General features: G+C 39.1%; 1 protein-coding gene across 2 annotated transcripts in view; it reads left to right on the forward strand.

Moving 5' to 3' along the window:
• slc24a2 (solute carrier family 24 member 2) overlaps positions 1-11,617 on the forward strand; it is a 124,441-nt gene extending 112,824 nt beyond the window's left edge. For both annotated transcript variants that reach the window (XM_008103482.3, XM_008103483.3), the window contains one exon: positions 1,649-11,617. In XM_008103482.3, the coding sequence (XP_008101689.1) occupies positions 1,649-1,898 (250 nt within the window). In that variant the 3' untranslated portion in view covers positions 1,899-11,617. The remainder of the gene's footprint in view (positions 1-1,648) is intronic.
• The last annotated feature ends 1,746 nt before the right edge of the window (positions 11,618-13,363 follow it).

A 13,363-nucleotide genomic window follows, 5' to 3' on the forward strand; every position in this document is an offset into this window, starting at 1 on the left:
TTGAACCTTGAATCTGAAATGAAGTGGCCAACAAAATTGCAGAAGCTCGCCATTTTTTCAGTATATTTCAACTGCCAGTTTCATTGTTGTTATCTTCTTTGGGAGATGGAAGTGTTATCTATGTATCCTGCCTTGTTCCTATTCATTCATAGCAATCAGTGCTATCTCTCTATATCAGTGGTTCCCAACCTTTGGGCCTCCAGGTGTTTTGGACATCAGCTCCCAAAGTTCCTAACAGCTGGTAACCTGGCTGGGATTTCTGGGAATTGAAGCCCCAAACACCTGGAGGCCCAAAGGTTGAGAACCACTGCTTCATATAGAAATTTTAATGGGTTTCATATGATATGATTTCAAATTGTCATATAGAGCTTAAAACGTACAAGGCCAGTTTCAATGGAAGCCCTACCTGAACTTTTTAGTCACCATTAACTGTAGTCCTTTTCATTTCAGTGAGTTTAGGGATGGAAATAATATTCCAAAATGAATGGAAAGCTTGTTTCTTAACTGTTGGGAGACTCTGACATGAAAAATTCTGGATTGACAAGGGCCTTTGCAGTTTTGAGCTTTATTCTGCACAGAATGTATTCTGAACATTTTGCAAAGAAAATAACATTTCCCCCCGAAAAGAGCAGCTTCTGTGCAGAGAACAGTATTTTTTCAACATAAAATAATGTGTTCAAAAATATTATTTTCCTGTAGAAAATGCTGTCTTCTGTGCAGATTTAATAATAATAATAATAATAATAATAATAATAATAATAATAATAATAATAATATAACAACAACAACTTTATTTTTTATATCCTGCCACCATCTCCCCGCAGGGACTCGGGGCAGCAACATGAGGCCAAGCCTAAATTTCCACAATAAGCAAAATAAAATACATTTACAGTAAAACGAACATCATAGACATTTAACATTATATAAATTAAACCAACATTTTAACAATATAATGGTAAGTAAAACCACCAAATAAAAACAATACAGCAGGTTAAAATAGTAAAAGGCAGAATAAGACTTGAATTACCTATCAGCTTTGAAAATTAGTTTTTGAAGATTTTCTCACAATGACAAGAAAACTGCTGAAATTACTCATTGCTTCTTTCAATAATAAATTTAACCAAATGGGTCTATTTTTAATAGAACTGGGGTAGTACAAGCAGTCCCTGGTTATAAACATCTGACTTACGTCCAACTCATAGTTAAGAATAGGGGGTGAGACAACAGGAAGTGAGAGAACTTGGCCCCTAGGAAGGGAAATTCACTCCTGGAAGAGTTACTCTGGGACAAAGGTGTCTCAACTGAAACTTTCTCACAAATCCTTGTTTCCACAACAAGCCATTTTTTTTCAAAATCCAACTGTCATGGAGACAGAAATTGAGGTGAAACTTCTCAATGATGCACAGACAGCAAAACAGACATCTTTCTGTATGCTATCCAAAGATTTTATATACATATATGTGTGTGTGTGTGTGTGTAGTTACTCGTTGTTGTTATTGTTATTGTTGTTAAAATGCTTTTGTTCTGACATACAAATTCAACTTAAGAATAGGCCTACATAAGCTATCTTGTTCATAACTGGGGACTGCCTATATTTTATTCACAATTTGTCTTCTTCAATATTTCTGATGGTCCTTTCCCCCTGCAGGCTCCCTCTCCCGTGGCTCCTCTATGCTCTAATAAACAACTTTGCCCCTGTGGCGGTAAGCAGCAATGGGCTCTTCTGCGCAATTGTCCTCCTCTTCATCATGCTCCTCTTTGTCATCCTCTCTATTGCGGTCTGTAAGTGGAACATGAACAAAGTGCTGGGCTTCACCATGTTTGGGCTTTATTTTGTGTTCCTGGTCATCAGTGTCATGCTAGAAGATAGGATCATTGTGTGCCCTGTATCCATCTAACAAGATGGTGACACTGTTTCTTGAACAACATGGCAAACCGGGAACAGGCAAGAACAGATAACCTCTCATGCAACCCAAAACAAGCAGTATTTTAGTACCCTGCATTTAAAACACTGGAGACAAGAGGGGCTGGAGTCAAATGGAAAGGGACTTCATGTTGTGGACAAGTTCAGCTGATCCATTTCCTGCTGCTGAACAAACATCAAAGAACGGCTGCCTGCTACAGAACATGCTCCTGGGCTGGTTCCACTGCTTATCCATTGGAGGTATTGTGCATATATTGTATTACCAATGTTCAGCTTTGTATGTATGCTACACATAGGATCCATTTCCATATATTTCTTATCTCTCTGCCTATATACATCCCACTCGGAGAGAAAGAGAAAGCAGTATTTATTCATATACAAGCGAAACGTTAATATCTATCTTTAGGAGACCCAAATCTCCTCTATGGGATGTTACCTATTCATAAAGGCTGATGGAAGAAGTTATCCAATACTAATAGCACAGGCAGCATGGCAGAGAGCTGGGCTGGATGGCCCTTGTGGTCTCTTCCAACTCTGTATGACCAGAGAAGGCTGATTTTCTGTCTGCAAGCAAAGTGTTATTCCTATGTTTTCTGCACTTAATGTGGGAGATTGAGAGACCAAGGTGTATTAGTCTCCCAACAAGTGGTGGGATAACTTTTATGGATCCAGATATATATTTTAAACAATGTACAACTCACATTATCTTGCATTCTGTAGTTTTGAAATGTAGAGGTCCTTGTAGGTGCATGCTCAGCATTACTACAGCCTCAAGTGACTCCTTGCATGTGTGGAGGTATCATTAGAGATCAGATGTCACAGAAAGGGATTTCATGTTGCTTCCTTTACAGTATTAATCATGGCAAGAGCCTGCATTTTCAGCTGCATATTTAGAGATAATGAGTAAACAACCAGTGTCCATGCATGTGTGATCCCACCACATAATCCAATACCACCTGACTTCCTTGCAGGGCTTCTGCATTTTTGTTCTCCTTATAAACTGACATTTTCTTACAAGGCTATCTGCAATACTTATAGATAAAACCCACACTAATGATTTGAAGTATCTTCTGCCATCCCCTGATCATCCAAGTAGAAATTGCAGGTACAAAATAAACTCTTTTTACTAGTACAGCAGTAATGTAAGCTTATTGAATCATGTTAATGCTACTTCCATTAGTGTATTTGCCTCGTCATATGAGAGGCTAAAGTGACCCACATAGCTTTTAAAATAAGAATTGAAAATTGCTGCATGAAGGGGACATTCTGTATGGTGCTTCATTTTCTTATATGTGGTACTACAAAGCTTCACAGTTCTCATATTGCTTAGTCATATTGCCTAGTCTGCTTGACAGGAAACGTTGAATGTAGACCACATTGGCTCATAGACTAAGCTTCATCCTACTCAAAAGCAAATCCAAGGCAAACAGATCACTCTAGTATCAAAGGGGGGGAAAGAGGTGTTAAATTTCCAAAACACAGCATTAAATAGATCACTTTATGTTACAACAATCTGTTTGTTCTCTATTTTCTCTCATTCAGTGTCATTTTCACAAGTGACTCATTCACCAATGTTCTTTATGTATTAAGTTACCCATGCACAATGGAGATTGGATACCTAGGACTATATTAACAGGGAATTCGGGTTATTTTTCCATGACTTTGGGGCCATAGGTTTTTTTTTGTTTTTGTTTTTTTTGTGTTTTTTTTTGTTTTTTGCTTTTCTACTACTTTTATTCTTTGCAGCAAAAACAAAACTGATCTGTTTAAAAGGTATGGAGAATGAGGCAGTAAGGAAACACATCAAACTTCAGTTGGTCCTCTCTGTCCATGAATTCAACAAGTTAAAAATATTCCCCTCCCCAAAAAAATCCAAAAAGCAAAGCTTGATTTTGCCTTTTTGTATAAGGGACACCATTTTACTATATCATTGTATATAATGGGATTTAAGCATTTACAGATTTGGATATCCTCGGGAGGGTCCTGGAACCAAATCCCAGCGGATACCAAGGGGCTATTGTATCATCTCTGCTGCCCTAGTAATTTCTCTGCGAGTAGTTTCTTGTCCACCAGCATCTCAATGATCTAGTCTTTGCTTGTTGATAGCATCCATGTTGCTGAATACTCTGGGTTTAAATGTAGATTTTTCAAGGAGCTGTCCATGGTGCCAAATGCTGTCCTCTAAGGTTCAGTACCTTAGGTAGCTTCTTTAAACTCCAGGATGGAGTGGGTTTACCACCAACTCTGATTCTGGCTGTTCCCTATAACATCCATTGCTATGAAGATGTGGCATGATTTTGGGACTTTACTAAATATTGAAATCAGGGGTAAGTCTGCCACTCTCACACACCTTTCCTATATTGGTCATTGTTTTGGTCAGTGCTGCCTGATTCTGCATGTGTTTGTTTAGAAATGTGCAACCCAATTCTTGGCTTATACTTGAAGCCTCTACATTCAACAGAACCTGCTACTATCTAAATAGGAATAGGATGCAGCCATAAGTACAATCCATAGTAGGTGTGTAAATACTTTTCATGTTTTAATATCTGGATAGGAATGTGAACACAAAGTATACGTACCTGCCATTTGCATTTATGCTTATCAAACAGCCATACCACATGACAAAGTTCATATTAGTTGTGTTAGTATTGTTGGGAGAAGTATGGAAAGGGGGAAAGATTTAAACTAATCTTGGAATACACTTATGATCCTGGCATGATTTATTCAAGCCCATAGAGGTTTTCAAGATGGCTTCTCCTAATCTGTTTTGAAGGCATTAAAATAGCATTACTTCTGCGGCAATTTGTAGTTCAAATTATGGAATGCATAAGAATGCTTGGGAACATGGTTGTTTTGTATGCAGTACGGTAATTTGGACTACAATCCGAAACATTGGATTGAGGAAACAACATCCCATTGAGCATGGTGGACATTGTGTTGTCAAAGGCTTTCATGGCCGGAATCACAGGGTTGTGACAACCTCTTAGGATGCCTGCCATAGATGTGGGCAAAACATCAGGAGAGAATACTTTTGGAACATGGCCATACAGCCCAGAAAACACACAACAAGACCATGGTGGACATTATTTCTAAGTAAACGTGCACAGAAATTGTCATATAAGTCTTTCAGCAGAAGGGAGTTGCAGTTTTTAGACAGAAAAATCTTCCAGACCTAGTAGTGTAGCTATTTTAGATAGGATTTTCAATTTTCCTTCTAAAAAGAATAACGTACTGACATTAATGAAGGATGCACATTCCCTGGTCACCAAAGCAATGTGTTCAATGGCTAATATGGGTTGCTTGGCCATTCAAAACATATTGCTTTTATCATAAAGATCATGGCCTTTAATACCAACTCATCCCTGCAAACACAATGTGCAAAATGTATTCAGTACATCTCGGAAGAAATCATCATGCATCACTTTTTAAAGAGCAAAATTCTCAATAAAATTTGGAGATCTTTCAAAGAGACGATGATGAGTAAGGTTTTAGGATGCATGTCAAGGGAAGAAAGGCTGAGGAACAAGGCATTTCTTGATGAAGAAATGAATAAACTAGCTTTGCAAAAACACCATTTGGGGAGACAACTGTGCAGGAAGCAGTGGGGGTGGTTGGCTCTGCAAAAAAAAGTGACATTTGGAGGGGACAGAGAACCTTTATGAGAACAAACAGTTCCAGCAAATTTCCAGAGCTTCCATTTGACAGAGGTGTTCTTCATTATACTATGTATGTTCCTCCAATTGATTTCCATGGCTCCAACCTTCCTTGCTGTTTCAAACATTACATTGTACTCTTAGGTTACTGGGATTCTATTGCCAAATAGCAGGTTAGTTATCTGGAATCAATATATGGAATCAGAACATAGACATGTTGGTTAAGATTCTGCATTGAGAGACAAAGATATGGAGACATAAGGTGCATCAAGACTGTAAATTTCATATGGTTTGACACCACTTTAACTACCACAGCTCAATGCTATGAAATCATGGGAAGCCAAGGTTACTCACCAAATGGCAACTCCCAGGATTCCACAGCATTGTGCCATGGCAGTTAAAGTGGTTTCAAACTGCATTAATGTTGCAATGTAGATACACCCATAATGATGTTTCCGAAAACAACTCTCCAAAGTCCTTCCTTTTGAAGCCTTTCATCCTGCTCTCTCCTACAGCCATTTCTGAAGCAATGGAGTGGAGTAGTAAAGTGTGATGTGTCCAGCCCTCTTTCTATTGAAAGAGAGGCTAATGCAGGCCTAGCAAGAAGATGAAATCTAGTGTGTTGGGGTTTTTTGCTACTGTTGATTCCCCAACGGTATATTGTGCTGAAGGAGTGGCCAGTGCTAGCACTACAGAGAATCCCATGGATAATAGCAAACCTTATTGAAATGTAAAATTTGCACCAGAAGTTACCATAAAATCCAACTGGAGGACCTAGAAAATGTCTGGGTATATCCTCTCTAGGAATTTGCTAGATTCTTCAGTAGACTTTTATGGTAACCTCAATGGAAGCATACTATAAAATCAACTAGAGTAGTGGTTCTCAATCTGTGGGTCCCCAGATGTTGTGGCCAACAACTCCCAGAAATCCCAGCCAGTTTACCAGCTGTTAGGATTTCTGGGAGTTGAAGGCCAAAACATCTGGGGACCCACAGGTTGAGAACCACTGAACTAGAGGACCTATAAAGTTCCTAGAAAAGACATCTTTTGTCAGTGGGTTAGTGAATCTGCTGTTACTGATTCTGTGAATATGGAGGTTGTACTGTACTATATAGCTATTATATTTTAAAATATGAAGATTTAAATATATAGGGAATATTTTTTTAAGAATCTGGTATTCGTCTTGAAAGATTCTATAAAAAGTGATCAAAGTTTGAGATTTTATTTTTTATTTTTTAAAAAGAACAAGCCTGACTTGCTATTTTTTAAAATAAAAGACAGCCTTGTTCCATTAGTCTGAGAATTACTTTCCAGTAATCCATACTCCAAATGCATTACTATTTGTGAAATTGAGCAATTTAGCAATTTTTTAAACTCCAATATGATTGGAGTTTTACAGATTACTTAGGGAAATTGTGCATGTCGAAAATGGCTTGTGTCAAAGGGAAAAGAACATGCAAGAAAAAGTTTTATACTGAGCCATATGGTTTTAGTTAGCCTGATATTGGGGTGATGTACACATGTCCTTCAGGATGATGTTAGACAGCAGCTCCCATCTCTCCTCTTTATTCATCCATCTGGCTCAGATTGATGGGAGTTGCAGTTGAATGACATCTAGAGGGACAATTATTCTCATTACTGAACTACTCATTGAGGCAACTGCTCTGGAAGGTCAGGCAAGTTCTGCTCCATCCTTGCTATCTCAGATCCTTTGAATTGGAAAACTAGGGGTGAATCTTGTACCATTTTAACATACAAATGGTGTACTTTGAGGGGGGTGTACTTTGTGTACTCGAATGGCTCTTGTTAAGATGTTATAGATTGATTCTCCCTTATCTTGATATCCAAAAGACTCCAAAACTTAGAAGGTTTTGCTACCAATCACCCACTTTTGCCTTTGGGGAAAGGGGGCTAGTCAACTATTGGGCGTTTCCTCAAGGAACACTTGTTACATCACTATCAGATATTTGACGAGAAGGGATAGGCGGAATGGAGGGAGGACTCCACTTGCACAAGTCCCCTTGAAAAGCAGATGTTTCAAATGCTTCCACGCTTGTAGAATCATAGTATCAGAGACTAAGAAGAGACCTCATGGGCCATCTAGTCCAAACCCCTGCCAGATGCAGGAAAATCGCATTCAAAGCACCCCCGACAGATGGCCATCCAGCCTCTGCTTAAAAGCCTCCAAAGAAAGAGCCTCCACTACACTCTGGGGCTGAGAGTTCCACTGCTGAACGGCTCTCACAGTGATGAAGTTCTTCCTAATATTCAGGTGGAATCTCCTTTCCTGTAGTTTGAAGCCTTTATTCCACATCCTAGTTTGCCTTCTGCTTGGCCAGACTTGGAGACACATGATGGAGCAGGATTCCTAGAAACAAGGAGAGAGGACAAACATGGAGCGACCCCACTGGCCATCACCCATATCCAACCCAGAGATAATGAAAAATATTCATGGAAGGATCCTTCTCCCTTTCTGGCCACTTTACTAAAAGAGTGGGAAGTGTACTACCGTGTTTCCCCGAAAATAAGACAGTGTCTTATATTAATTTTTGCTCCCAAAGATGCTCTAGGTCTTATTTTCAGGAGATGTCATATTTTTCCATGAAGAATTCACATTTATTGTTGAACAAAAAAAAATGAACATTTATTATATACTGTACAGTAGTTGTCATCACAAACCAGCATAACCAAACAAACTGTGAATCCTATCAAGAATTTCTTGTTGTTACCATTATTTCCATGTACAATACTCTATGGTAGGTACATTAACCGATCCTGCATGCTCTGGTGTTCTGTTCGGCAGGCATGCTTCCAAACAATAACTTTGCTAGGTCTTACTTTCAGGGGAGGCCTTATATTTAGCAATTCAGCAAAACCTCTACTAGGTCTTATTTTCTGGGGATGTCTTATTTTAGGGGAAACAGGGTAGCAGCCAGGGAAGCATCTGGGAAATCCACTTTTTCTAGGTGCCTTGTGTCAGCAGAGTTCTCTTGAGGAAAAACTGGATGTCTGACTAACCCCCTTTCCCCTATCACTTGAAGTCTGGTGGAGGCATGGCAGGGGGTTGGACTGGATGGCCCTGGTGATGTCTTCCAACTCTATGAACCTATGAAATATAGATATTCCAAAAACTGGGGGGGGGGGGGGGGGGAATCCAAAATCTGAAAAGGTCTGTCTCCAAGCATTTCAGAGAAGACAGACTCCATCTGTACCAACGTGATATAATAGACAATGGCTGCACTTCTGTATGCCTCAGTGTAGCATAGAACGCCTTCTTGCAGTCCTATACCACCACCACTACATTGGCATAAACAGACACAAAATTATAATAGTAATAATAGCAATATTGAGGTGGGTTTCAGTGCTGATGACATCATTTCATGTCCGTTGGTTTGGAGGGACTTCAAAGACTGTTCACTATGTCATTGGTGCTAACTTGAATCTCAACTAGCCATAGTTTCAGTCAGAGCTTCTAAACACATAGCATATTATGTTTTCTTGGATGATATATAAATTGAAAAGCCATGAATCTATATTTTGATGCAAATCCCACTGAACTCTTTGGGACTACCAAATACTACTACTAATTTGATTTCTAAAGCTGATTGCTCATCAATTATCCATTTTGTTTCCATCAGTCAGACAATATTTGTGATAGAGATTATCCCCTATCAATCATCCTATCTAATTAAACTGCTATATTATGTTTTAACACTTTGTAAACAAGGGTAGTATGTCTGGTCAGACTCTGAACTGACTCCAGTATTGAAACAAAATGTTTTATTTGAGTCAACATGTGTACCTCCATGCCAGATCTGCCACAATTAATGGTAAAATGAGATATGCCACATTTAGAGTCCTCCAAATGTGAAATGTAATCAATTGCATTAATAAATACTCTAGCCTCCAGTCAGTTCATACACGTGAATGGTTTAGTATTGAGATAGAATTCATGGTTACACACACATCCCAATGCTGTTGATGCTAAATAATTGTATAAATAAACTTCCAAAAAATCTGTATAGTTGAAAGTAGACCAGCTTCATTGCATAGACGTTAATAGTGACGGGGAAGATATTAATTGGTTTGCTGAATCATATCAAAGGGCCTTCTACATCTAGCATTCAAATACCCTCTGGAAATTTTAAGTAGTATACTCAGATGTGGCCACTTTAGGAATTAGTGAATAATGCTGCCTGAATCTTATCTGAATTTGCGACAAAATAAACATAATGGATTGAATCAATACAGCCTGAGTTTTTCAGTGACAGCCTCCTAAAAATTTAGCTCCCACTCATCTCCTCTTGACCTTGTATAGGCAACTGATGGAACTGGGACATGCATAGTTTTCTAGATGGACATTATGGACTTCTTGCACAATTGGAGCATCTTGTTAGTAAATCACAACTCACTTCTGTGGTTGCCATGAATATAATGGTAAGGTTCCTCCTAAAAAATCACCTTGTAAGCCGCAAAGCCCAGCAACATGGCAATTTCTGTGTTGTGATGGAAGGAGATGGCTAGAATTGCATCCTTCTATTTTCCTTTGGCTGGATGTCACCTGTAGAAGTGTTACAAGGACTTCCAGAGGTTTCTGCAAAGCTTGTCATTGTAATAGCAAAACAGTACAGAAGTGGACATATTGTAGAGGCCTAATTGTTTTTGTTGTTGTGTGCCTTCAAGTCATTTCCGACCTATGGCAACCCCAAGGCTTTCTTGGCAAGATGTGTTCTAGGGGGGTTTGCCTTTGTATTCCTCTGAGACTGGGAGACTATGGCTTTCCCAAGGTCACCCAATGCATTTCCATGACCAAATGGAGTTTTGAACCCTGGTCTCCAGAATCACTTTCACAAGGTGATTTTTGAGGAGGTAACATTGGGAGCCCAGATGGTGCGGCGGGTTAAATCGCCGAGCTGCTGAACTTTCTGACCAAAAGGTTGATGGTTCGAATCCGGGGAGCACAGTGAGCTCATGCTGTTAGCCCCAGCTTCTGCCAACCTAGCAGTTCAAAAACATGCAAATGTGAGTAGATCAATAGGTATCACTCTGGCGGGAAGGTAACCACGCTCGATGCTGGCCACATGACCTTGGAGGGTCTTCAGCTTAGAAATGGAAATGAACACCAACCCCAGAGTTGGACACAACTGGACTTACAGTCAGGGAAAAACCTTTCCCTTTACCTTTTAACATTGGGAAACAAAAGTATGGAGATGCATCTATGTGAGTATTGCATCTCCTGGTGTAGGAGCTCAGCCACAATTCTAATAATTCTTTGAATTCAGACAAGCATATTATACATTAGTTAAATTTTGAAGTTGTCATCAGAAAAAAGTATTGAGGTTTCCAGTGTCACAATTATTCATTATAGAGATGTTCTGAGAATGCACATATATGTTACTCCACTGCTGTATTTCACAAATGGCTTACTCTAAAATAGACCCACTTAAGTCAATAGCATTTCTCTTGCACTAGTATCCTGTCTGAACTTGTACAAACCTATTGAGCCAGTAAACTTTGAAAGAGCAGACACTAATGGTGAAAATGTTGATAAAGAGTTATAAATGACAATCAGGTATTATTTTTATGGATTATTTTTTTAATACCCCAAAGAATCAAACCCCCTTTGTTTCTGTTTTAAGAGGAATGTTTTTATTTTGAGCTGCTAATATTTTATTTATGTTGAATATAATGTTTTGTAAAGGAATGAATATATGCAGTTTCCAAATAATAATATAATTTAATTTTGTGTATTTATTGAATGCTGTTCAAGGAATGAAAATGGGATAATTGAATCACTGTTTTCTCTGTGAATACAAGTTTGTATATAATGCAAAAGCTCTGTACATAATTGTTGCAGAAATAACTATCTTTTGAACGCGTCTCTTCATTATAAGTACTGAATTATACCTGTGCTTTGTGTACACTTTTCCACACAGTTACTCTGTATTAACGGTACCCACTTCTCCTACTTAAGGCACTCTGTGTAACCTAAAGCTTCTAAATATTGAAAAATAAAATGAACACATTTTAAACAGTGAAATACTTAAATGAGTCCTTTTCCCCCCTCTCTTTTGTCTGCTTTCCAAAGTACTTCTTGTAACTTCCGTTTGGAAGGGAAAAGAATTAAATACGAGTCTGGTTTCCTGGACAGCAGTCCTTTGTTTCTTATAACCTGTCTCTTTTAGTCTTTTAGTTATGCGAGAGAATGCATCACTCCGTTTAAATTGGTACAGCTCCAATTTGCTCTGCAGCAAATTTGGCCCTTGCTATTTTAGGATTGAAAGCCGCTTAACCACAAGAAAGTAACAAGCTGAAATGCCCTCTTTCTGAAATGCCCTCTGTTTCCTGATTCAAGAGGTCCTGCAGTCTCCCTGAACTGATGCTCAGCAGCCAAATGCTTTGCAACATATGGACTTCAAAGCCAGGGAAATTTCAAGGGAATGCTTTATCCATGGTGACTGTGTTTTCACCCAGCGAAAATAAGGATGTTGCCCTTGTCACCAAAAAATCTTGTTAACATGATTTGGCATCTGCCGTCATTAAGCTTAACTCATGACATGCAGCCTGCCTGAGGAACGTCTGGCTGAGACTTTTCCTGGAGTAAAAGCTGATTTTTCATGGAACAGGCAGCAAAATGGTGATACCTTTTCCCCATAAGCCAAAAAAGAAGTAGATTTAACAAAAGGGCATTGTGTCCCCAAATTGGAAGTCACCTAGCTTGAGTGTTCTTTATCCAGAATTCCAAAATCCAAAATCCTCCAAAACCCAAAATTGTCTACATGAGTGGTTGAGATAGTAACAACTGTGCTTTTTAATGGTTTGATAAACACAATTTATTTATTTATTTACAGTATTTATATTCCGCTCTTCTCACCTCGAAGGGGACTCAAGATGGATCACTTTATATACATATAGGGCAAACACTCAATGCCCATATACACATAGAACCGAGACAGAGACAGACACAGAGGCAATTTAACTTTCTCCTGAGGGGATGTTTGATTCTGGCCACAGGGGGGAGCAGCTTTGGAAAGCAGTACTTTGGAAAGCATCATCCACTGTGACGGCACTTCCTCATTCCAACGTCATAAATTAGTTAAATTTGCCTCTCCACTTTATCAGTGGTACCTTATTTCCTACTTGATAGATGCAACTATCTTTCGGGTTGCTAGGTCAGCAACGAGCAGGGGCTATTTTTAATTTTTTAATTGATGGGTACTCACCTCGCCACGGGCTGGCCTCGAACTCATGACTTCATGGTCAGAGTGATTTATTGCAGCAGGCTGCTCACCAGACTGCGCCACAGCCTGGCCCCAAAAACTTCTCTTCATGAACAGAATTATTAAAAACATTGTATAATATTACCCTCAGGCTGGGTTATTTATCATGTCAGAAATGAATTGAGAATGCAGTTTATAGCAAAAGCATAAAGAAAGTTTAAAAATTGGCATTATACTAAATGTCCTTTGACCAGAAGCTGGCCACTTCGGCTTAGAAATGGAGATGAACACCAACCCCCAGAGTCGGACACCACTGGACTTAACATCAGGAGAAAGCTTTACCTTTACCTTTATACTAAAATGAGCAATTTGCTGTCCTTTCATGGCCGCCAACTATCTCGGGCCCCTTTCACACAGCCATATAACCCAGAATATCAAGGCAGACAATGAACAATATCTGCTTTGAACTGGATTATCTGAGTCCATACTGCCATATAATCCAGTTTAGCTGTGTGGAAGGGACCTTAGATTTGGAGCACTAGGAAAACACAGAAAGGATTACAGAC

This window comes from Anolis carolinensis, chromosome 2 (genome assembly GCF_035594765.1).
Source record: "Anolis carolinensis isolate JA03-04 chromosome 2, rAnoCar3.1.pri, whole genome shotgun sequence".
Lineage (NCBI taxonomy): Eukaryota > Metazoa > Chordata > Lepidosauria > Squamata > Dactyloidae > Anolis > Anolis carolinensis.